We start from the raw sequence: 26,329 nt of genomic DNA, 5'->3' as shown, positions 1-26,329 counted from the left end.
TGGAAGAAAATACATAGTTATCATAAGTGTGAAAAAAATTTACAGCAAATTTCTCTGATAAAAGCCTAATTTCTCAACTATATAGAGAATTGATCAAATTTAAAAAAATAACAGCCATTTCTCAATTGATAAATGGTCACAGAATATTAACATGCAGTTTTCAGACAAAGTAATTGAAGTTTTCTATAATCAGATGAAAAAATGCTCCTTAATCACTATTGTTTAAAGAAATGAAAATTAAATAACTCTGAACTACCACCCCATACCTGTAAAAATGTTGGAGTGGAGGATGCAAAATTGAGACACTAATGCATTGTTGGTGAAGTTGTATACTGATTCAACCATTCTGTAGAATAATTTGGAATTATGCCTAAAGGACTATAAAACCATTCATAGCTTTTGGTTAAGTAAATCCACTACCAGGTATATATCCCAAAGAGATTAAACAAAAGGAAAAGGACCTATATGCTCAAAAATAACTATAACAGCTCTTTTAATGGTGGCAAAGAATTTGAAATTGAGAGGATGTCCATTAATTGTGGAATGACTGAACAATTTATTGTTTATGATTGTGATGGAATACTATTGTGCTATAGAAATGATGAGCAGGATACTCTGAGAAAAACCTGGAAAGGCTTACATGAACTGATGCAAAGTGAAATGAACAGAACCAGGAGATCATTGTACACATTAACAGCAATGTTGTATGATGATCAGCTGTGAATCATTTAGCTATTCTCAGCAATACAACCATCCAAGACAATTCTAAAGGACTTATGATGAAAAATGCTATTCATCTTCAGAGAAAAAACTGATGGAGGCTAAATAAAGGTTGTAGCATATTTTTTTTTCTTTATTTTTTTATTTTTCTTGTTTTTTTTGTCAACATGGCTAGTGTGGAAATATGTTTTTCGATTGCACATGTAAAAGCTATATCAAATCACTTGTCTTGTCAATGAGGGGCTAGAGGAACAAGGGAGAGAATTTGGAACTCAAAATTTTTAAAAATATTAAAGTTGAAGATTTTCTTTCCATGTATTTGGGGGGAAAATAAAATTTTAAATCATTAAAAAAATCCAAGACCAATCATCCTTACAAAGGTCTCCCACCCCTAGCTCACATTGTCTTAATCTTGTCAGTCAGAAAGTCTTCTTTTTGATTGGAGAGTAGCTTCCAATAATCCTTGACTCATTCATCCTTAAGGGGTACAAAGTACAAAGTTCTCCCACCCCTAGGTCACAGTAAATCTTGTCAATCACACTAAGTACCCAAGGAAAGGTCCTTTCATCTTGACTTGAGGCTGGCTCCCAAACTCCATGGTTCCTTTTCCATGCTGCCAGCTCTTGCCTCAATCCACCCAACCATCACCTGAATTCACAGGTAGGCAGCTTTCAGCTCCTGGTCCAGCTCCTTGTCTAGTTCCCATTCCATATTGAAACTCACAGTGACCAGTCCACCTCAAGTCCTTTACATTTTCTTTTTCCGGGAAGACAAGACTTAACGGAGCCACAACAGCATTCATCCACATTGCCAGCACCATCATCAATTCACTTTCTTCCTGTGAAACCAACACAGATCCAAAAACAGGGTCTGAGAAATCAACACAAATCATCAGTAAAGTCCCAGGACCTCTGAAAACATCAGTAAAGCCCTTCTCCAGGACTTCTATAAACAGACAACAAGAATGTCCTCTTTCAGGGCTTCTGAACTAACAGAAAGGTCCCAGGGCTTCTGTAATAGCAGCAGCATCCTCTATCAGCAGACAGGTCTGACAAAGTAACACCAACACAGGCAGACAAAGTGCTGGCTTCACAGTCATGCTTCCTTCCAGTTCTGCTCAGTCCCAGCTGTTGCTCAAACTTTTTATGTCATCAGTTCCTCCCTGTTCTGCCCACCTCTTAAGTCCTTCCTCTTCCAGGCTTTGACAAGTCCTCCCACTGTAGGTTTTACAGGTTTGGTTTCTAACAGAGACTTGATATAATCCCAGGCAAGGCTCAAAGACGCTTGAATTGAAACAAGGTGCTAAATATTTGAATAACTGAAATGAGGAGCTAAATACTCTTGCTTGCCATTACAAAGTATTTGTAAGGCTCTTTTTGTTACATTTATTTTGTTTTGCATCAGAGAACATAACTAAGAGAAATAGGTAAAAATTGCAGAGGTAGATTAAGGCAAAACAGAAGGAAAACATTCATTTGTGTAACAGTTGTGTTATACACTTCCTCAAGAGGTTTCCCTCTCACTGGGAATCTTACAATAAAGGCTAGATGACTGCTGGTGTGCTATAAAAGATAGTTTGCATGTATGGGATGTAATGAATGACATCAGAAGTCTCTTCTAACTTTAAAATTCCATATGATTATGTTCTCTTCTTTTGTGACAAGTCTTTGGAAGTTAGTTTTAATTATTAGAAAACTTACTTTTAGTATAATGCAGATTTTCTTTTATTAAAAATTCATTTGATTAATTTTATATTTTCTTTAGTTGCAGAAGATGGCAAAGGATTTGGACCAATTTTTGAAGAACAACCAATTGATACCATTTATCCAGAAGAATCACCAGATGGAAAAGTATCATTGAACTGCCGGGCTCGAGCTAGCCCCTTTCCTGTTTACAAGTAAAATGCAGTCACTTTAACCACTAAATACAAGTGTCACATAACTTAGTTACTGAAAATTTTTCACAATGCTAATATTTAGAAGATTTAGGATTGTAAGGGAACTTAGAGATCATTTAATATAATAACCTCATAATTTTTTATGTAGTGATATGGAGCCCCACATATAGAAAGGGAACCTGTCATTGTGTGACTTGAAAGGAGGCAGAATAGACATCTCTAGTCTCTTCTCTCTGTCACCTTCTCCAAAGGAGGCTTTCATTCCTTCCAGGAGAAGAAGCTGGAGGTTGGGGCCAGAGGCTACCTCTTGGCTCTCCTTAGAGAGAGTAGGTAGTATAGAAGTGTATTTATTTTTCCCTTTAAATATTATTAGTCTGGGGGATATCGTTGGGTTAAAGCTAACTTTTTGATCACTTTATCTTTTGTGGGGACAAGGGAGCCCAAAACTTTATATGTGAGGCTTTGCCTGTATCCCATTTAATACTAGTTTCACAAAGAACACACATAGTGAATTGCAAAGAAGCATATTTATCCAAATTGTACAAATGCAGAAATCAGAGAAGGTATACATTGGAAAATATATACCAGGCAATACAGAATGAAGGAACTCTCCCATTGGAAATAAGATAACTCAGCTCAACCAAGAAAGTGTGCTGGATCTCACTCAAGGGGAAATACCCTGAAATCTCTGTAGTAGCAAACTTGAAATAAGGAATAATGGAGATTGCCTGCTCCTTTCATATCTTCCCAGAGTATTTTCCTTCAGCAACCCAAAGTGTGATGGGCCTCTTTCACCTACTCTTTTGAAGCTAAAAGCCAGGGGTACTCAAATGATGAGTTCCCAAATAGTGGCTAGCTGAGAATTGAAGTTCTCATCTCACACAGGACAGGGGTTTCCTCTCCACCAATAAGAAGAGAATACTATTCCAATTGATTTTGGGACAAGGGTTACATATCTATGAGGAAATTGATGCCCAGCGATGTTATTTACTTTAGTTATTTTTTATTCTTCTCAAATCTGTCTTGTTGATTTATTTTCCTTTGATTTATTGCTTTCCATTGATTTATTTTTTAATTGGTACCAAAACATTTTAATGATTACTATTATAATAGTTGAAGTCTAAATGTACAATTTCCTCTGCATTTCTACTTTCTCACCTATTATTTCCTCTAGAAAAGTAACATAACAGTTTCTAGTGTTCTTCAAGCTTATGTGACATTTATCTGTTTTATATAAAGATGGAGAATGAATAACTGGGATATTGATCTGACAAATGATCGCTACAGCATGGTTGGAGGGAACCTGGTAATCAACAACCCTGACAAATTGAGAGATGCTGGAAAGTATTTCTGCTTAGCTTCAAATATTTATGGAATGGTTAGAAGCACTGAAGCAACTTTAAGTTTTGGGTGTAAGTAACTCTTAATAATAGAAAAGCAGTATGCTAGTTAAGTAAAAAACTTAAATGAACAGTATTTATTCGTTATTTTCCTATATTTCTTTTATCATGCATAGTTGTTCACTTATATGAGAACACTTTTACTAAGACTACTGATATTGATATCATGGCCTTTATTAATGACATTTCTCTGGCTGACAAGACTAGGTCTTCTATTTCTTGCTCCTCTCTTTTGGAATATTTTGTTCTATTACAGAGGTGTGCTGAAACCAGTTTGAAACAGCTCATGAGAGTTTATAGTTAAATTTTCTGTGTGGGCATATGTACCATAGAAATAAGATTATTCTACAAATCAATTTTTGTAGAATTTATTTATTTATTATTTGTAGAATTTATTTATATATTATCTACAAATTTATTTGCAAACAAATAAATTGATTTATTATGTCATTGATTGTCTAGACTTTCTAAAGTGGTGGAGAAAATGTTGATAAATGCAGATTAAACATAAAAGTGTGTCATGGGTAGGTTTTTATTTTTTGAGAACCAGTCATTAAAAATTTACTAGTATAAACCTGAAAATTAAAGTCATCTCCTAAACTTTAGAACATATAATTTCTGAAACACATATAGAGAAACTTTAAATAACAGTTTTTCTTTATATTGGTGCTTCATTGAGCTCAAAATTAGAAGGATCCCTTCATTGAACACATAGGAACTAGTAAGGTTTGCCTTAGCCTGGGTAATTCTTATCTATACTTTCCTCATTGTCATAGACCTTCCTCTAGGCCTTTTTATACTTTGTGTATACCTGTTCAGCACTTAGACTGAATTACTCTCATTCTTACTACATGATCAGTCTACTTATTGCATTTAATTTTTCCTGAATGATATTCCTTAAGAAATGGAAAGGAAAAGTGTTTATTAAGCTCTTACTAAGTACCAAACACTGTGCTCAACACTGGAGATACAAATAGAAACATCAGACATCCCATGTTCAAAATGAGTTCACATTTTAATTAGGGGAAACGGCAAATAAAGGAAGGTTCATTTGCAGGGCAGATGGAAAGGCATAAATTTTGGTGGCTGGGTAGAAGATAAAACTCAGAATTACTTAGAGTGCAATGGCGGATTAGGGATTCAGTGTCCAGAGGGCATATCATCATCAAGGTAGATTATAGTGTCCAATGGTTTACTGCTTTTCCAGAAGGACTGTAATTGATGACTCTCTGCTCATTCACATCAACAGGACTTCATTGGAACCTTGTTACAGGCTACTTGAATTAGCAATGTATTTCTGCATTTTTTTTGATTCCTCAGACACTGTTATATTCTAAGTCTCACACAACCATATCACATCACCAGGAGAATGTTTATGCCAAAAAAAGATGATAATTTTTTAAAAAGCATAAATGTGATAAATTTGAAGGAAGTAGAAATGTTTAATGTAGAAAGGAGATTTAGGAAAAATGATAGTTATTTTCAGGTATTTGAATTCAAGTATGAAATGCTCTAAGATTGTTCTGCTTGGGTCTCAAGAGGCATATCTAGAAGCAGTGGGTTGTTTGTCCTTCTTTCTCAAAGAAGACCAATGACATCAAGAGGATAATGTCTTGACTTGTAAGTGAATCGGATTTCAGTGAAGCAGGGATGTGCAAAGTCACCAGCCTTACTCTCTCCTCTAGGGACATGAGTCCAGTGGCAAGACATAAGTCAGGACAACCAGAGATGACCCCAGATTCAGTGAGAAACCTTGGCCTTTTTTAAACTAAGGTCTTTCCAGGTCTCAATTTACCTGAGGCAACACCCTTTCTGTGATTTAAGGGTCCACAAGAAATGAGGCAAAGGATGGCTTAATTTGCCTACTCAAAAAAAAAAAATCCAACGAAACAAAAACAACCTGGGAGGGAAAGACCCCCAGGATTTCTTACCAGAATAGAAACAATTGCTATTGACACTTATTCTGAGCCATCAAAACCCAAACAATGACCAAGTGAATCTTGGACTGGTACCTGTTATTGGCTAGTCACTGAGAGCCAGAGTGATTTGGGTTTAAGGTTTGGTCTGATAGCTTCTTTTGAATTCCAGTGGGTCTTATCAAAGCCTAGTTTTCCAGAGTTCTCTTTCAGGAAATCATAAATGAAACTACATGGGACAAATTAATTGTCCCAGCTTTTCTTTTTAAAAGCTAGAATAAATAAGTTAGGGAAGAGAAAAAAAAATCTAGCCACCAAATCCCAAGATATTTTGTAAGGTTTCAGTGATCAGCATTTATATTCTTTGGGCAGAGCACCAGCATGTTAGGGTGATTTCAATCAATCAACAAACATTTATTAAGTACTTACTAAATGTTAGACATTATTCTAAGGTCTGAGGACACAAATATGAAAAAAACTTGCCCTCAATTTAAATAATCTAATGGAGTAAGAAAAAAAGATTCTGAAAAGTAGGGGTGGGAGAAGGTACCTGGCACAGGAGAAATAAATCAGAGATGTATCAAAATAGTGCAGCCACGTGAGAAATGAGAAGTCTGAGCTGAGCTCTCTCCTTAAATGAAGGTTTGGAATTCATGGCCCTACTTTTCAATAAGGGAAGGTAGTGATGAGATGGAGTACCAAAGCTGTTAAGATCTTACAGAATGGTGAGATTATTTCAATAATGAGCTTTCTGGGGAATGGAGTTTTGGATCCCTTTCCTTAAATGGAGAAAAGAGGATTAGTTGTGTTTGGACATATTGAATTGAATTCCAAGTTGAAGTATCAAATTAGTAATTAGAGATACAGGACTAAAATTAGATGAGAGATCAGGATGGGAGATATTCATTCAACAACTATTTTCTATGCAAGTATTTGAAAATCATCTTTAAATGATAGTTGATGACATAACAGATAGAGAAGAATGCAGAGAGTCAAGCAGGAGACCAAAATTAGATCTTGAAAATAATCATGAAAGATGAGAAAGCCAGGATGGCAGCAAAGGATGAACAAGTTCAAGGAGGGCATGGTAAACCATGTGAAATCCCAAAGAGAGGCCTAGATTGAGAAAAATATATGGAATTAACAAGACCCCCCAATGAGAATGAAAATATTTGCTCCTTTGTAGAACCTGAACTTAACCCTGGGAAATTTAACTGCTTAGCCTATTTCCCCGGGTCCTTCTTTTCTACTTCCCTTGTACTACAGGAGAAACTCTGCCAGAAGTTGAATCCAAAACATTTATTAGTACCAGGTTGAGATACTAAACCTTTAGGATATATTAAAATCTTAGTCCCACCAGAAATATTTCTGAAGTCCATTATTTCTGTGAATATATTTAGCTAAGAGAGCCACATTAGACTGTGAGCTCCTGGAGGGCAGGGAATTTCTTTTGTTTTTCTCTGTATTCCCAGTCCTTAGTGTAGTGCCTGGCACATAGCTCAATAAATGTATATTGACTGGACTGGACCGACAAGACCTGTTGATGCCTCATTTCCCTTTCCTTCTTTTCTCTCAGGAATGTAATGTTTCCATGGTGTCACCTAGTGAGTTATCAGATTTAACTATGAGGCTGTATAAAAATCTAAAACCAAATGTAAACATTTTATCTTTTCTTTCCTAATTAGATCTTCACCCTTTTCCACCAGAGGAACGAGTGGAGGTAAAAGTGAAGGAGGGAATAGGCCTGGTTCTTCTGTGTGATCCTCCTTACCACTTTCCAGGTACGTTTAGTTTATGCTTCTAAGCAGCTATGGAATTATATAAGAAATACTCAATATTAATTTATTTCTAGCATGATGTTCTTATGATTATTTTTAAGTTTAAGCCCTCAATTAATTGATAACTGTTTATTGTTAAGGTTTTTGACAGTAATTATTTTGCATTATACCATGCCATGTTTTAACATACTCCACCAAACTTCATTTCAAACAGTTGGTGTTAAGTAGGACTATTATATAGAAACTATTTTTTAAAAATTCAAGTTATTTTAGGCAATTCAGTAATTAATTTGTCAAATGAGATAGATGAGACATTTCCTTACTGTATCCCTCTCAAATGCTATTTAAATTTTATTGGAATCTTATATTTTCCATTAGTTGCCTTCTCTTGCTCTGAGACGAGTTACCTTCTTTGGTTCTAGTTCCCCAGACTCAGTCCCTCCTTTTTCTCCCTACCGGGAGGGAAATTCTTAGAAAGACTTTAAAAAGAGGGGACAACAGTTTTACAAAACTAATCAATACATTAAAAAAGTTTGACATTATATACAGTGGTTCACATCTATAATTCCCCCACCTATTCAAACAAGTGGGGGAAATAATTACATATCCCTTCTTTGGTACAAAATTTAGCTATTACAAATTAATAGCATTCAATTTCTATTTGTTGGTTGTTCTTCCCATTTATATCATTGTAAGTATTTGTTTTGTTTCTGTTTATTTCACATTGCATTAGTTCAAATAAGTCTTCCCATGCTTTTCTGTTTTGACCATATCCAATGTTTCTTACCACACAGTAATATCTGTTACATTTATGTGCTACAATTTTTTTTTTTTAGCTATAAACCGATCAATGGATATATACTTTGTTCCTGGTACTTTAATACTGTGAAAAAAGTGATCTTTATAGTACTCTGGCTAATATAAGGCTTTTAAAACATCATTGACCTCCTAGCAGTGAGATCTTTGGGTTAAAGAGAATGGACAGTTTGATTATTTCCTTAAAACAATGTGTCCATTCTCCAGAATCTCTGCAGTATTGGTAACCTTCTTGTCATCCTTCCTAATTTTCTGGGTATGAGGTTTATTTTGACTTGAGATTTCTCTTATTAGTGATTTGGAACATTCTTTCATATGGGTGTTAGTAGTTTCTAATTATTCTCTTGAAACTACCTATTCTGAACCTTTTTTCAAAAATTGGGGCATTGTCTCTTAGTTTGTAGAGAGAGTCAGTGTGGTATAATATATAGAGAACTGGTTTTGAAGTCAGGAAGAGCTGGGATTAATTTAGCCCCTGATAGATACTGGCTATGTTACTCTGGGTAGTTAACTTAATCTCTCAAAGATTTATTCAACTCTTTTTTTAATATATATTTTTTCATTTTTCAAATGCTTTATTAACTTCTGATTTACATCATTCATTTCTGCCAGATTTTGAATTACACATTTTCTCCCTGTTTTTCCCCTACCCACCACCCCAAAAGATCATTCCCACAGGATATCTCCTCCTCCAATCTGCTCTCTCCCATATCTTCTCCCATACCCCCTTCAACTTTTCTAGTAGGGTATGGTGGATCTCTATGCCCCAGTGCCTGTATATCTTTTTCCCCATTACATTTAAAATGATATTAATAATAGTATATACACACACATAAATGTATATATATATATATATTTAAACATTTGATTTTAAAACTTTGAATTCCAGATTCATTCCTTTCCTCCCTTGTCACCCACCCTTACTGGGAAGATAAGGAGTTCAGTACAGACTATACATGTGTAGTTAATGCAAAACATTAACATGGTAGATATATTGTAAAAGACTGACTATATTTCCCTCCCTACTATTCCACCTCCCACTTGTTCTATTCTCTACTTTGATCCTGTCCCTTTTCAAAAGTGGGTGCTTCCAAATTCCCTCCCCCATAGCCTGCCCTCCCTTCCACCATCCCCTCTATCATCCCCTTCCCCCCTACTCTCCTGTAGAGTGAGATACCCTATTTAGTGTGTATGTCATTCCCTCCCCCCAGTCAAATTCAATGAGAATAAGGTTGACCCATTCCTTTTTGCCTTCCTATTCTTCCCCTCCATTGTAACTATTTTCCTTTGCCTCTTCTATATGAGATAGTTTACCCCATTCTGTCATTCCCCATCTCCTCTCATTATATTCCTCTCTCACCTCTTAATTTCACTTTTTAAGTGTCATCCCTTCATATTAAAATTCGTCCTGTGCCCTCTATCTATGTATACCTGTAAACATATATACTCCCATATACCCTCTGATATAGACACACACACACTCATACATACATACATACATACATATATATATATATATTGCACAGAATGACCATATTTTCCCCTGAAACATGATACTCAGTTTGCTGGGTAGGTGATTCTTGGTTTTAATCCCAGCTCCTTTGCCCTCTGGAATATCATATTCCAAGCCGTTTGATCCCTCAATGTAGAAGCTGCTGGATCTTGAGTTATCCTGATTGTGTTTCCACAATATTCAAATTGGTTCTTCCTGGCTGCTCATAATATTCTATCCTTGATCTGGGAATTGCTGACACTGGCTGTAATACTCCTAGGAGTTTTCTTTTTGGGATCCTTTTCAAGAGGTGATAGGTGGATTCTTTCAACCTCTATTTTGCCCTCTGGTTCTAAAACATCAGGGCAGTTTTCCTTGAGAATTTCTTGGAGGATGATTTCTAGCTTCTTTCTTTGATTGTGTCTTTCAGGTAGTGCAATAATTTTTAAATTATCTCTCCTGGATCTATTTTCCAGGTCAGTGCTTTTTCCAACAAGATATTTCACATTGCCTTCTATTCTTCCATTTGTTTGGATCTGTTTAACAGCATCTTGATTCCTCATAAAGTCACTAGCTTCCATTTGCTCCAATGTAATTCTGAAGGAATGATTCTCCTCAGTGAGCTTTTGAGATTCTTTTTCCATCTGTCAAATTCGGCTTTTTAAGGCATTCTTCTCTTCATTGCCTTTTTGAGCCTCTTTTGTCATTTGAGTTAGTCTGTTTTTTAAGTTGTTATTTTTCTTAGTCAGTCTGTTGACTCTCATTTCCTAATTTTCTTGCATCGTTCTCATTTCTCTTGCCAGTTTTTCCTCCACTTCTCTTATCTGCTTCTTAAGGTCCTCTATGGCCTGTAACCAGCCCGTATTTTCCTTTGAAGCTTTTGGTGCAGGAGTTCTGAATTCATTGTCTTTCTCCTGTTCCATGCTCTGCTCCTTTTTGTCCCCAAAACAGGAGTCTAATGTTGTATTCTTCTGTTTGCTTTGCTTCCTTTACCTGGTCATGTTGCCACTGAATTACTTGACTTTTGGGCTTTTTGCCACAGTAGGACTCTGCTACCAGACAGGGGAGCTTCATACAAAATGCTGGGTTTTTCTCAGCTGCAGGAGGTATTAGTTGGGTGCCCTCTCTGAAGCCTCCACACACTCTGGCAAGCTGGTTGCACACCCCAGGACCTCCACCCTAGACCGCAATCCAGATCTAAGCAAGTTAAAGCAAGAGCAATTACCCCTCAGCCTGGTCGTTTTGTCCCCCTACACTCTGCAGGTCAGGAGCTGAAGCTAACACATGGCAGCGGCTGTGCCACAATCCTAGTCAGCTTCTCGCCCCAGGGTCAAAACCAACGCACTTTGTCCTTAGCAACTAACTATATGTTAATAATTCTGTACCACCACAGCTGCTGGTGATCTGGAGTCCCTCTAGCCAATCATTGGTCAGGCCTGCCCTGGGGCTAAAACCTCGTTGTGGAGCTGGGTTCGGCTCCCATAGCCTGCGCTGACCAATTCCTGCCAGCCTCCTGGCCTGTCCTCAGCGGGAGCTTAGCTTCTCTGTGTTTTTTTTTTTGTGGGTTCTGTAGCTCCAAAGTTTGTTCAGAGTTCCCTTTTACATGGATTGGAGGTGGTGATAGCCAGAGGCACGTAAAGGTCCTATTTCTACTATGCCATCTTGACTCCACCCACTATTCAACTCTTTAAGACTGAAATTTGAAGAGAAGTTGCTCACCTGAATGGGCAGAGAAAGTTTCCTCAGGGAGAGCTACCAATGTAATCACAGATTCAGCTCCTACTTTTATAGAGTTCTTGAGTTCTTTTCTTTCTTTTTTTAATAGAGTTGTTTTTTTATTTTTTAAATTAAATTTTATGTTTATTTTTAGTTTACATCATTCATTTCCACAATATTTTGAGTTACAATTTTTCTCCCCATTTTTCCCCTACCCACAACCCCAAAAGAGTGATCCCACAGAATATCCCCTCCCCTATTCTGCTCTTTCCCATATCTTTCCCCATCCTCCCTCCTACTTTCCAGTGGGGGTATGGTGGATCTCTGTGGCCCAGTGCCTATATATCTTATTTCCCAGTTACACATCAAATAATAGTAACAATTATATATATATTTAAACATTTGATTTTAAAACTTTGAATTACACATTCTTTCCCTTCTTTCCTCATCACCCACCCATACTGGGAAGATAAGCAATTCAATATATGTTGTACATGTGTAGCTATGCAAAACATTTCTGTAGTGGATATATTGTGAAAAACCATCTATATTTCCCTCCATCCTATCCCACCCCCAATGTCTTCTATTCTCTACTTTCGTCCTATCTCTGTTCAAAAGTGTGTGCTTCCAACTTCCCTTCCCCCCGCCCCAGCCTGCCCTCAGTTCCATCATCCCCCTGTCTCCCCTTTCCAAAACCTTACTCTCCTGTAGGGTGAGATACCCTGTTTAGTGTGTATGTCATTTTCTCCCTCAGCCAAATTCAGTGAGAATAAGGTTGGCTCATTCCCTTTTGCCTTCCTGTTCTTTTCCTCCATTGTAACAGTTTTCCCTTGCCTCTTCTACATGAGATAATTTACCCCATTCTGTCCCTCCTCATCTCCTCTCATTATACTCCTCTCTCACCTCTTAATTTCACCTTTTAAGTATCATTCCTTCCTATTAAATTGGTCTTATGCCCTCTGTCTATGTATATGTGTACACATATATACACACACTCACATATGTCTTCATATGTCCATTTACATATATGAATATATATATACACACACATTTCTACTCCCTTCGACTATTCTCATACTGAGAAAAGTTTTATGAGTTACAATTATTGTTTTTCCATGTAGGAATATAAATAGTCCAACTTTGATAAGTTTCTCATGATTTCTTTTCCCTGTTTACCTTCTCATGTTTCTCTTGCTTCTTGTATCTGAATGTCAAATTTTCTATTCAACTCTGGTTTTTTCATCATGAATGCTTTAAAGTCCTCTATTCCATTGAATGACCATATTTTCCCCTGAAACATGATACTCAGTTTTGCTGGGTAGGTGATTCTTGGTTTTAATCCCAGCTCCTTTGACCTCCAGAATATCCTATTCCAAACCCTTTGATCCCTCAGTGTAGAAGCTGCCAGATCTTGTGTTATCCTGATTATGTTTCCACAAAATTCAAATTGTTTCTTCCTGGCTGCTTGTAATGTCTTTTCCTTGATATGGAAAATCCGGAACCTGGCTATAATATTCCTAGGAGTTTTCTTTTTGTGTTCTTTTTCAGGAGGTGATCGGTGGATTCTTTCACCCTCTATTTTGCCCTCTGGTTCTAAAACATCAGGGCAATTTTCCTTGAGAATTTCTTGAAGGATGATTTCTAGATTTTTTTTTGTTATGGCTTTCAGGTAGTACAATAATTTTTAAACTTTCTCTCTTGGATCTATTTTCCAAGTCAGTGGTTTTTCTAATGAGATATTGCACATTGCCTTCTATTTTTTTCATTTGTTTGGATCTGTTTAATAGTATCTTAATTTCTCATAAAATCACTAGCTTCCATTTGCTCCAGTCTAATTCTGAAGGAATTATTCTCTTCAGTGAGCTTTTGAGATGGTTTTTCAATCTGGAAAATTCAGCCTTTTAAGGCATTCTTCTCCTCATTGCCTCTTTGAGCCTCTTTTGCCATTTGAGTTAGTCTGGTTTTTAAGGTGATATTTTCTTCAGCCAGCTTGTTGACTCTAATTTTTTTTGCATAATTTTCTTGCATCATTCTCATTTCTCTTTCCAGTTTTTCCTCCACTTCTCTTATCTGCTTCTTAATGTTATCTATGGCCTGTAAGCAGCTCATATTTTTCTTAGAAGCTTTTGGTGCAGGAGTTCTGATTTCATTGTATTCCTTCTATTCCATGCTTTCATCCTTTTTGTCCCCAAAATAGGAGTTCAAAGTCAGATTGCTGTGCTTGCTTTGCTTCCTTTGCTTGCACATGTTGCCATTCAATTGACTTTTGAGCTTTTTGCCACAGTAGAACTCTGCTACCACAGAGAGGAGCTTTGTCCCAAATTGCTGGAGTTTTCTCAGGTACTGGAGCTATTAGTTGCCTACCCACTCTGCAGCCTCCACATGCTCTGGCAAACTAGACTTGCACCTCAGGACCTCCACCCAAGCAGTGATCCAGATCCAAGCAGGTTAAAGCAAGACCTCTCATACTGGTCGCTTGGTCCCCCTGCAATCTGGAGGCCAGGAGCTCTGAAGCAGCCACGTGGTGGTGGCGGCTGCATGGCCACCACACCTCAGCCACTTCTCCCTCCAGGGGACAAAGGCTCGACTGCACTCCCGAACTCCTGGTTCCTAAAGTCCACACTGCACTGACCTCTCACTTTCTCCTCAGCATCTATGGGTTGATAATTCTGGAAACTGCCACAGCTGCTGGTGATCTGAAGTCCTTCCAACCAGAGGCTGGTTATGGATACTCTTGAGGTTAAAACCTCCACCTTGTGCTGTGCTGGCCCCTTTCTGCTGTCCTGCCAGACTTTCTTCAGTGGGAAGTTAGCTTCTCTCTGTCATTTTGTGGGTTCTGTAGTTCCAAAGTTTGTTTAGAATAATTTTTTCCATGAATTGGAGGAGGTGGAAGTGGGAGCCATGCGGAACTCCTGTTTCTACTCAACCATCTTGGCTCCACCCCCATCGCAATAGAGTTGTTTTTAGTATGAGTTATTATTTTCCTAAATAATATTTTTATTGTGAATTCAATAAACCCCAATTAAAAAATCAATGTGCATACACAAGTAAACATCCATGTAAAAATAGTAAAGAAAAAGAGAATTTTGCACGAAAATGCAAACTCTATTGTGTTTAGTTTGCTCTTTTCTTATATGTACTTCTTTGTATTTCCTTCTGACCTTCCTTCTCCTCTTTTTTAAAAAATACATCAATGGCTCTATTTTCTTTTGACAGTACTATTGCTAACTCTTCTATGACTCTAAATGGGGGATTATTGGTTTCGTTATGTAGACCCTCTAACCCTGAAAGCATTGTGGCAATTTTTCCTCAAAATGATAAGAAGCATCTACCTTATACTATCAGCAAGCATTATTTATAATGGGATAAGCTAGAAGTCTTCCTAATAAGATCAGGAGTGAAATAAGGATGACCATTGTCACCAGTATTATTCAATATTGTATTAGAAGTGCTAGGAATAGCAATAAGAGAAGAAAAAGAATTTGAAGGAATCAGAATGGATAACGAGGTAATAAAACCATCTCTTTTTGCAGACAATATGATGAAATACTTAGAAAATCTTAAAATTTCAACTAAAAAGTTAGTGAAAACAGTAATTTTAGCAAAGTACCAGAATATAATATAAACCCGCATTAATCATCAGCATTTTTATATTTCACCAACAAAACTTTACAAGAAGAAATGGTATCTCTTACTATAGAGATACCCCATTCAAAATAACTGTAGATAGTATAAAATACCTGGGAGTGCACCTACCAAAACAAACTCAGGAACTATAAGAACATAATTATCAAAACACTTTTTACACAAATAAAGTCAGATTTAAATAATTGGAGAAATATTAATTGTTCATGGGTAGGCAGAACCAATATAATAAAAATGACAATTTTACCTAAACTAATCAATCTAAAGCAAACAATTTGATCCAATCCCAATTCAATTACCAAATAAAAATATTTCACTGAAGTAGGAAAAACAACCACAGAAAAATTCATTTGGAAAAAAAAGGTCAAGAATATGAAAGAAATTAACAGTATTAAAAAAATAAAGGAAAGAAGTTTAGCAGTACTAGATCTTAAATATGCTATAAGGCCATAATTATTAAAAAATACCAGATACTGGCTCAGAAATAGAGAGATAGATCAGTGAAACAGAGTAGACAGAGAATACAGACTAGCAAATAATTATCATAGCCTTGTGTTTGACAAATATAAAGATTTAAGCTTCTGAGAGAAAAATTCATTATTTGGTAAACATTACTGGGTACACTGAAAAGCAGCCTGGCAGAAACTGGGCATAGACAAAAATCATACAATATAAAGGTGGCTACATAATGTAGATACAAAGGGAGATAGCATAAGAAAATTAGAAGAACATGGAACATGTTACCCATCAGACTTATGGATACAGAGCAATAAGCAAAAGAGAGCATTGTGAGGTTAAAAATGGATAATTTTGATTACATTAAAAAGTTTTTCTACAAATGAAACCAAAGTAGCCAAGATTAGAAGGAAAACATAAAATTGGAAAAAAAATTTTATGGATAGTTTCTCAAGGTCTTATATCTCAAACATAAAAAGAACTTTGTCAAATTTATAAGAATACAAGATATTTCTAAGTTGAGAAATGGTCCAAGTGGTCTAAGGATATGAACAGACAGTTTTTTGATGAAGAAATAAAAACTATACATAGTCATATGTATAGTTTGTATATATATGTATATATATGTATATATATGTATATATATTTTTGTATATATATGTATATATATGTTTGTATATATATGTATATATGTATATATACATATATACATATGTATAGATGCTTTAAATCACTCTTGATCAGAAAAGTGAAAATTAAAACAACTTTGAGATATCATCTTATACCTGTTAGATTGACTAAAATGATAGAAGAGAAAAGTGACAAATATTGGAGGGAATATTGAAAAGTTGGGACACTAATTCACTGTTGGTGGAGAACAATCTGCAGTTATGCCTGAAGAGCTATAAAATTGTCACCTACAAATACTACTATTAACTAGTGAAAAAGGGAAAGAAATTACATGTTCTAAAATATTTATAGCAACCTTCTTTGTGGTGACAAAGAACTGGAAACTGAGGGGATGCCCATTGATGGCTAAAGGTGTTGGATGGAATACTGCTGTACTATAAGAAATGATGAGCTGGTTGATTTTAAAAAAAACCATGGAAAGACTGCATGAAATAATGAGTGAAATGAACAGAAGCAAGAGAACACTGTATACAGCAACATTATTGTTCGAAGAACAACTTTGAACGACTCTCATTTTGAGTATTATAAATACTTGAAATCAACCACAAAGCACCTATGAAGGAAGATGCTACCCAAATCCAGAGAAAAAACTGGTAAATAGGTGTATACATAATATGATTTTACACAGACATGTACACACACAGGTATATACATGCATATTTATGTCTAATGGTAGGGTGTGATAGTAATGGCAATTAAAGATTCCCCTGTATTGGCTTGGTTTTCAAATTGATTGTATTAAAACCCAGAGTTTGTTAATCCCACCTGTGGGATGGGCTTGTTGATGTGAAAAGAAAGTCCTGAAGTGGGAGGAGCTGGTGATGTAGATTTGGAGAGACAAGAGAGAGGCGGAAGTTCTTTTTGGAAGCAGCACCTCGTGGAGAGAGAGAGACTAAGAGATTGCTGGTGGCCGCTTTGAATTGCCCTGGACTTTTGAGACCTGCCCCCTGAGCTGCCAAGGACTGAGGAGACATGGCTGTTTTGCTGGTACTTTGTCTGTCTGTTTTGATGTTATTTTGCCAGATTTGTCCACTGGTGAAAGACTGTCCTGTTGAAGAAGTCCTGGAACCTGGCATTTGGTTAAGAAGGCCTGAGACTGTCCTGCAGACAGAGAGTGAATACTGTCCACTGGTGAGGGACAGTACTGAGAGTGAATACTGTCCACTGGTGAGGGACAGTACTGTTGTTGCAGGGGTCTGGAGACTGTCCGGCAGACAGAATGAATACTGTCCACTGGTGAAGGACAGTGCTGTTGTTGCAGGGGTCTGGGAGCCTTTCTGTTGGTTCAGAAGCCCTGAAGAAGGATTTTCTTGTTGTATGTTTACAGAAATCCTGGGAGAGGGCTTTGCTAATGTGTTCAGGGGTTCTAGGACTGTTCTACAGACAGAGGATAAATTCATGAAGGGACTGGCAATGTATCTTATGGCCTTGCTAAGCCTTGTCTCCCCAGGAACTAAGATTGCTGAGAACTTGCCTCGCGTCAAGATGAAGAAAAGACCTCCATTTGGGTATTAAGTGCTGTGTTTAAACTTGATGTAACTCTGGGGTAGATTCAATTGTGATCCAGGGGTGGGGAACTTTTGACCTTTTTGTGTTCTATGGTTGAGCAAATGAATGTATTTTACTTATGTTTGGAAACTAATCTCCATTTGAGAAGAGGGGCTTTGTGGTGGACTTAATTAAGGTATAGCCTAGGGGTGGAGAAGTATTTAGAAGGGAGACTTTATAATTGATTGAATGATTGGAAGGTCCTGGGATGGGGTAGTACTTGGAGATTATTTAATCATACTTAGTAAATACTGTATTTTGAATGATGTCATGTTTTGATCTTCTCTGTTCTGGGTTTGTTACTGAATAAAATAGAGAGCACCTATGCTGGTATTTTGAACCTGGGAAGTTGCCTTTCCTTGGCATTACATTACATAGGGTGAGGTCTGAAGGTAGGGAGAAAATAAAAGCACAACAGAGCACAAAACAAAACGTTGAAGGAAACATAAAAAAGCAGGATAACTTTGAAAACAATGTTTAGTATTTATCTCAAAGTTGTTTTTCCCCCCCAAAGTAGTGTAAAATGGAAATTCATGGTTTTGTTTCATTTTTTTTGCTTTTTGGAGGGCTATTGGGGTTAAGTGACTTGCCCAAGGTCACACAGCTAGTTTTTGTGTTAAGTATCTGAGGCCGGGTTTGAACTCAGGTCCTCCTGACTCCAGAGCCAGTGCTCTACTCACTGTACCACCTAGCCTCCCCTGAAATTCATAGTTTTATATTGAATCCTCTTTTTATGTTGTACTGTGTACATGGAAATGTTCTCTTTTTTTGTCTTTTTGAATTTAAGTTCAAAATAAATAAAAACTTTTAATATGTTTCCATGATTATCTCTTTTTATTAGGTCTATTTGTGCTTTTTCTTTAATGGGATCATTGGGTAATTGCTACCCTTGCTTTTTTTAAAGACTTTGGATGAGGCATAATAGATTCTATTCTAGTACCTTATTGTAACTCTGTGTGCATATCTTTCTGTTTCAAGTATATGTCTTATATATTAAACAGCAGCAACAACATACAACATATTATTGGATACTGGTTTCTAACTCTGCTATCTGTTTCTGTTTTATTGGTGAGATTGCCACATTCATATTCACAGTTATTACTAACTCTGTATTTCCCTCTATCCTACTTTCTTCTGTTTATTCTCTTTCTCTCCTGTCCCTCTTTTCCTCTTCAGAAACCTGTTTTCTTTCTGACCAATATTTCCCTTAGTCTGTCTTCCCTTTCATCATCCTCACCTTTCTCTTATCCCCTTCCTCTCCTATTTCCCTGTTACGTAAGATAAATTTCTATGCCCAACAGAGAGAGAGAGAGAGAGAGAGAGAGAGAGAGAGAGAGAGAGAGAGAGAGAGAGAGAGAGAGAGAGGGGAGGGGGAGGGAGAGAGAGAGAAAATATATACATATGTAGGAGGGAGGGGTTGGAGGCATTAAAATCGTCCATCCCAAAATAAAAGATACTGAGGCAAATCTCTGAGCCAATGGCACTTTATTAAAGGGTCCATGGGCCCCTTCAGTGAAGTGGACCTCACATCTTCCTCATGATCTGAGATGTCCCCTCCTTCTAGGGTCCTGTTTTTATAAGGCTATGTATCTAGACATTCAAGAATAGCTATATGAAATATAGATAATTCCATACATTGACATATGATTCATAGGCGAAAATAAGCAAAACAGTTCATCAGCAGGATCACAGGTTGGGCAAAGCATGGAATATCTCCACTGTCTAAGTAGTCATGAGATAGTCACCTGCTTGTGTTGGACCAGAGAGAATAGCATGGATATACACATATAAATTGGAGGACATTCCATTGTAGGATGTCATGTCCACCATGGCTTGGTCACCATGACAAGGAAAAACAGGGGTGGAGGGCCATTGGTTAACTTTATGATTATAAAAGTGAACTTAAAATCTGCAGCTCACAACTCTGGGGCCTAATATACAGAATTTATAATCTCTCTATGGAATCATTTCAAATTGATTAGTACTGATTGGAAGAGAGTATGGGTCCAAATGGAAAAGAGTCCAAATGGTTTATTTCTCACATGTATATGTAGTGTGTATGCACATACTTTTCACAGCTGTACTTCACTTAAATCCAATTCACTTGCAAGTCAAGACATCACCTTTCTGATGTCATTGATCATCTTCAAGATCAAAGGATGGGCAACAATCTGTGAGTAGCTGCCCTTCAGGGGACCCAGCAGGCTGGTTCCAATTGAACAATGCTGCTATTTCCTCCTCCTCCTTTTCCTTCTCTTTCTCCTCTTTTCTTCCTCCTCTTCTCCCTATCTACATGGAGAGTCTTACCATTACATATGGATGCTCTGTCCAAAGGAATATTAATTTTGATTGCTTATATTTTGCAAAATATCTTGAGGTTTGGGGGCTAGATATTTTTCTTCCCTACTTATTTATTCTATCATTGTTTTGTTTGTTTTTTAAACTAGAACAATTAACTTTAGTGCCCAATATAGTTTCATTTATGATTTCTTGAAACAGAGTTCTGGAAAATCAGGCTTTGAAAAAGCCCATTAGGGTTCAAATCTAGCTACTTGACTATGCCTTTAAACCTACATTACTCTCACTGTCACTGATTGGCCGATAATAAACCCCACCCCAAGCCTCACTTTCTCATTGTTTGGGTTTTGATGGCTCAGAATGAGTATAAATAGCATTTGTTTCTATTCTATTCTAAGACCCTTGGTTTTACCCCTACCTCACTGATTTGTAGGCAAAGTAGGCCATCTTTTGCCTCAGTTCTTACCTAGCCTTTAACTACTGAATGGGTTTTGTTTTAGACAAACTGAGACCTGGGGAACACCTTAGGTTGAAAAGGCCTAGGCTACATTGTGGGTCATTGACAGTCTTCCTGAGGTATGTATTGCCATTGGGCTCTGATTACTCTGGAAAGCAGAGTGACTTTGCACAGCTCTGCCTCACTTAAATCCAATTAAATTGCAAGTCAAGACATCACCTTTCTGATGTCATTGGTCCTCTTTGAAGGATGAACAACAAACACACACACATGTAGATGCACACACAGACACACACAAAACATCTATACACATCTTTTGGTCTTCCCTGTCACTATGGTAGGTTTATATATGCAGGGTTTTTTTTTCTTTTTTAGTTGCTTGCTTATATTTCCAGCCAATTTTTTTACTTTGAACTTTATGTTAAAGTTGGGTTCTGCTCTCTTGGGGGTAGAGAGGTGCTGTGCCAAGCTTCTCACGCACACGCACACAGACACACACATACAACCATTTAGATGAGAATGAGATTCAGGCATTCCCTGTTGCCATCCATTTTCTCCCCCATGGTAAAAATTCTTCTTTGCATGTATCTTTTATATGATATAATTTCCCCCTTCTCCTCTTTCCCTTTCCTCTTTACCCAGTGTATCCCTCTTTCTCAACCCTTCATTTTTTTTATAACATCCTAGCATAGTCAATTCATACCATGCCCTCTATGTAGACTGCTTTTAATTGTCCTAATAATAAAGTCCTTAGGAATTACATGTATCATCTTCCCATATAAGAATACAAACAATTCAACTTTGAGTCTCCTATGATTTTTCTTTCATGTTTACCTTTTTATGCTTTCCTTGAGTTTTTTTTCTGAATGTCGGATTTTTTATTCAGTTCTGGTCTTTTCATCAGGAATGTTTGAAAGTCCTCTATTGCATTAAACATCCATTTGTTTGCCTAAAGGATTATATTCACTTTTGCTGGGTAGAGTCTTCTTTTTTATAATTCTAAGGCCTTTGTCTTCCAGTATATCATGTTCCAAGCCCTCTGATCCATTTAATGTGGAAGCTGCTAAATTTTGTGATCCTGACTGTGGCTCCATGATATTTAAATCATTGCAACATTTTTTCCTTGGCCTGGGAGCTCTGAAATTTGGCTAACATTCCTGGGAGTTTTCATTTTGGAATCTCTTTCCAGAAGTGATCAGTGAATTCTTTCATTTTCTACTTTAACCTCTGGTTCTAGAATATAAGGACAGTTTTCCTTAATATTTTCTTGAAACATGATGTCCAGGCTAATTTTTTAGACTATTTCTCCTTTACTTTCTCTGTTAGTTGTTTTTCTTTTTTTTGCTTTTGACTTTGTTTTATTGTTTCTTGATATCTTATGGACTTTCACTTGTCCAATTCTCATTTTAAAGAATTGTTTTCTTCAATGTAATTTTGTGCTGCTTTTTTCATTTGATGTAGTTTCCTTTTTAAGGAGTTTATTTTCTTCAGTGAATTTTTATGCCACTTTTACAAAGCTATTAATTCTTTTTTTATATTTTCCTATTTTCTTTTCTCAGATTTTCCTTTGTACCTTTTATGTCCTTCTTTAACTCTTCCTGGAATTCTTATTGGGCTTGTGTACAATTAGCATTTTTCTTTGAGGCATTGTTTTCTTCTGAGTTTGTCTTTTGGTCTTCCCTGTTACCATAATAGCACTATATATCCAGGTTCACTTTGTTTGTTTGTTTTTTTTGGTGGTGGTTGTTGTTCCTTGATCATTTTTTCTAGCTGATTTCTTTACTTTGAACTTTATGTTAAAGTTGGGTTCTGCTCACCTGAGTTTGGAGAGGTGCTGTGCCAAGCTCTTTCATGCTGCTATTTTCAGAGCTACTTCTGGGGATATGTAAGTTTTGTCTGCTTCCAATTGGGTATGATTTAGGGAGAGGTGTGGTCCCTGATCTTCTGGTCTGTGCTCTGGTGTTTACCCAGAAAGAGGCCCTCTTTCCCTGTAGTTGCAAGTACTAGAGCTCTTGTCTGCCTTAGAACTGTGTGACCAGGGCTCCTGCTCTCTTGTGACTGACCACCAGCACTCCTCTCTGCCCTAGAGCTATGACCCAGAACTGTTTGTGGGCAATTGAGTTCCCAATCAATGTCGGTTGCATCCAATGGTAGCAAAGAGTCCCTTGTAATAGTCTATCCTTACTTTCTCTGAAATGAGAGGTCCTGAAACTGTCACAGCCATTTCCAAAATCTGCTACTGGTTCTGCCCCCATTCTTGTGTCACAGAGCTCTCCTACTGGCTTCCTACATTGTCTTAGGTTGGAAAAATGTCTCACCCCAACCTTTTGTTGACCTTGTTACTCCAAAATCAGAGTTGAGGCTTAAAAAAATAGTTTGGAGGGGAATGTTGGGAAAATTTGACTGGGCTGCTGCCTGTAATATGCCATCTTGACTCTGTGCTAAAGAAAGTCTCTGCTGGTGGTCATTATGGAGTTTGGATTTGTAATAATATTTTTATACTATATGGTGTTTTCTTTGATGTACTCATTATTTCAGCTTTAATTCATGAACTGGGGCTTTATAGCAGAGCTAGACTCTTCCCCAACTGCACTTTTGAATGGATTGATTAGCCCTGCTTAGTTTTACATATTGCCCTGTTTTCACCTCTTATCGTGCAGCCCCTGGATTTTTTTACTCTGAGCTCTACTTCCCATGGTAGACCTCCTTGGATATTTGGGGCTCAGAGGTTCTTGATCATTATTTGGTTTGGGGTGAACTTATAGTTGGAGTAAGGATGTGGTATCCTGGAAGCCTGCCACTAGTTCAGGCAACCAGTTTTGTTGTCCAGAATTACCCTTGGGGATCAATCTTCAGGATATCTCAGAAAGGAAAAGATTCCAAAAGAATGTGTTTACCAAGAAAAGGCAAGTGAGAGGATATCAACAACTTTTGACATGTGGCTTACTTTCATTCATCTCTATAAAATCTTTGTGAAAATGAGCTTTATGTTTCTCAAGGCTATTCTTCATGCAAATATGAAAAAGGAACAAATATGGATGATTTCCTTTTCAGTCTAGATCTTTAAAGTCATCTAATTGATTGAGATGTATAAAGAATATAAGGTCTTGGGGCGGCCAGGTGGCTCAGCGAGTAAGAGAGTACTGGCTCCAGTGTTGGGACGACCTGGAGATCAAATCCCAGGCTCAGACACTCAGCACCACACCCAGAAATTACTGGCCGTGTAACCTTGAGCAAGTTACTTAACCCTGATTGCTTAAAAAAAAAAAGAAGAATATAAGGTCTTGCACTGTAAACAAGATGATGTAACAAAAATGTTTGGCAAAATGACAAAGCTCTACATGAATGTCAGCTATTTTCCATTATTTATTAGTTGATTTAAAAAAAAAAGAATATGACTCAGAATAAAATATTAATTTATAGGTTCTATTCAGTCCAAATATATGCCATATGTACATTATAGCTGTAAAAGTTAAACAGATTCAACTGGGGAAATGCCTTTAACAATTCACTGAATATCAAAAAAAAAACAAGATATAAAGTGGGAGTCATATGTTCACCTATAGTTTTCACCGGTGTACACCTAAAAAGATTCTCTTTGGGGCGGCCAGGTTCTCAAATTGCTCCTATTCCCAGATTGCATTGTATTAAATGAATCACACACTCAAGCACTACAAAATCTTCTCAGTAAAATCCATAGTAATGGAAAGACAATGTTCTTACTATCCACAGTAGAAAAATGGAGTGAATAAAATTGGATGTTGCGTATTATATACAGATAGGCAGCCAGTCAAGTGGAGGAGAATGGGCTGGGTCATATTTAAAAGCTGCGAGTTTTAGTGATCCCACACTTTTTATTCTTCTAAAATCCCATCTCTAATGCTCCAGTGAAATTATATGGCCAGGAATTATTGAAAGCCACAGTCTCCAGAGAAATATCATTGCAAATAACTTACAAGATGTGTAATGGTTAAAAATAGAGTACAACACACCAATAACCATGACTTTTGGTATAAACGAACACATATATGAAGCAGAGTGGGGGAATCAGGATGTAGGGGAAAGGCACTGAATTTGAAGTCAGAAATTTTGGGTTAGAATCTTGGATTGAATACTTATTACTACTGGGCATATTTCTTAGCCTGTTTTTACCTCAGTTTCTTAATTTGTCAAATGGGAATCATAGCACCAGCAGAGGTATCTTAGACTTAGAGGGCCAGCCTTGGATTCAAGAAGACCTTTTGTTCAAGTTCCTTGGGCATGCACTAGGAGTGACACTGCAGGCAAATCACTTAATCTTTCACTGCTTCAGAAAACTCTATATGACTATAAATTATAAATGAAGTTCCCTATATCAATGAAGTCATAGCTCCAGAATAACTTGTATACCTCAAACAATCAACAACAAAGAACACTTGCACTAATGCCTAATAGGATTGTTGTAAAGAAAATGTTGATTAAATCTCAAAGTGCTAGATAAAAGTGAATTTTTACTATTATTACCATTGTATATCAAGAATTACAGACAAGTGAACAGTCAGTTCAGTGCCTTTGTATCCCTGAGATGTTAAAATAAGAGAATGAGATGCCATAGTGTGTTAGAATCCTCTCTGGAGAATTTATGTAAAGATGGACAAGAGTTAGAGAAAATGATACAAAATTAATGAAGTTTTGGTCTGCACTAGTGGAGATAGTACTCATTCTAATGGAATTAGAGATCACCAAAGTATGAGTATCATATTCAGAAGTATCAGTAATATTAATTGCATTTCCTCATTTTATAGATATATAATTTATTACATATATAATATATTATGCATCCATCACATATAATATAGTGACAATTATGCCAAGTTTATTTCCCTTCTGTATAACAAGCATATTTTTTAAAAGAGGTAAATTTATATGATAATGCATCATATTGATGGTCCAAACATACTGTGCTATTGTAGTCCTTATTGTTATATTTCAAGATTGTATACTAAAAACCTGTTGTGTTACTAGTAAATGTTACTATTGTTTTCTTAATGTTAAGTAATAAAAACTATTATATTCCAGATGATCTTAGCTATCGTTGGCTTCTAAATGAGTTTCCTATATTCATCACTATGGACAAACGAAGATATGTATCTCAAACCAATGGAAATCTATATATTGCAAATGTAGAGGCATCTGATAGAGGCAATTATTCATGTTTTGTATCAAGTCCTTCAATTACAAAGAGTGTATTCAGCAAATTTATCCCACTCATCCCTCTTTCTGACCGTAAGTATTTGGTTAATTTAAAAAGTATAAATGCACATGCACACAGTATGTATATATATGTATATATATAAAATTATATATGTATACATATAAAAATATATATATTATAAGACATATATTATAAGACACACACATATATAATTATATATGTATACATATAAAAATATATATATTATAAGACATATATATTATGAGACACACACACACACACACACACACACACACACACACACAC

The 26,329-nt window shown here is 36.6% G+C and overlaps 1 protein-coding gene across 4 annotated transcripts in view; it reads left to right on the top strand.

Moving 5' to 3' along the window:
• The window catches only part of CNTN1 (contactin 1), a 337,786-nt gene that overhangs the window by 144,200 nt on the left and 167,257 nt on the right, over window positions 1–26,329 (top strand). For all 4 annotated transcript variants that reach the window (XM_069094831.1, XM_069094830.1, XM_069094832.1 and 1 more), the window contains 4 exons: window positions 2,485–2,617; window positions 3,857–4,029; window positions 7,619–7,714; window positions 25,888–26,094. In XM_069094831.1, coding sequence (XP_068950932.1) covers window positions 2,485–2,617; window positions 3,857–4,029; window positions 7,619–7,714; window positions 25,888–26,094 — 609 coding nt within the window. The remainder of the gene's footprint in view (window positions 1–2,484; window positions 2,618–3,856; window positions 4,030–7,618; window positions 7,715–25,887; window positions 26,095–26,329) is intronic.

This window comes from Petaurus breviceps, unplaced genomic scaffold (genome assembly GCF_028583685.1).
Source record: "Petaurus breviceps papuanus isolate PSGF00001 unplaced genomic scaffold, PetGlider_PUasm1.0 221, whole genome shotgun sequence".
In the NCBI taxonomy this organism is placed as follows: domain Eukaryota; kingdom Metazoa; phylum Chordata; class Mammalia; order Diprotodontia; family Petauridae; genus Petaurus; species Petaurus breviceps.
Note: the sequence above shows the minus strand (reverse complement) of the source record. Positions and strands in the feature narration are given on the sequence as shown.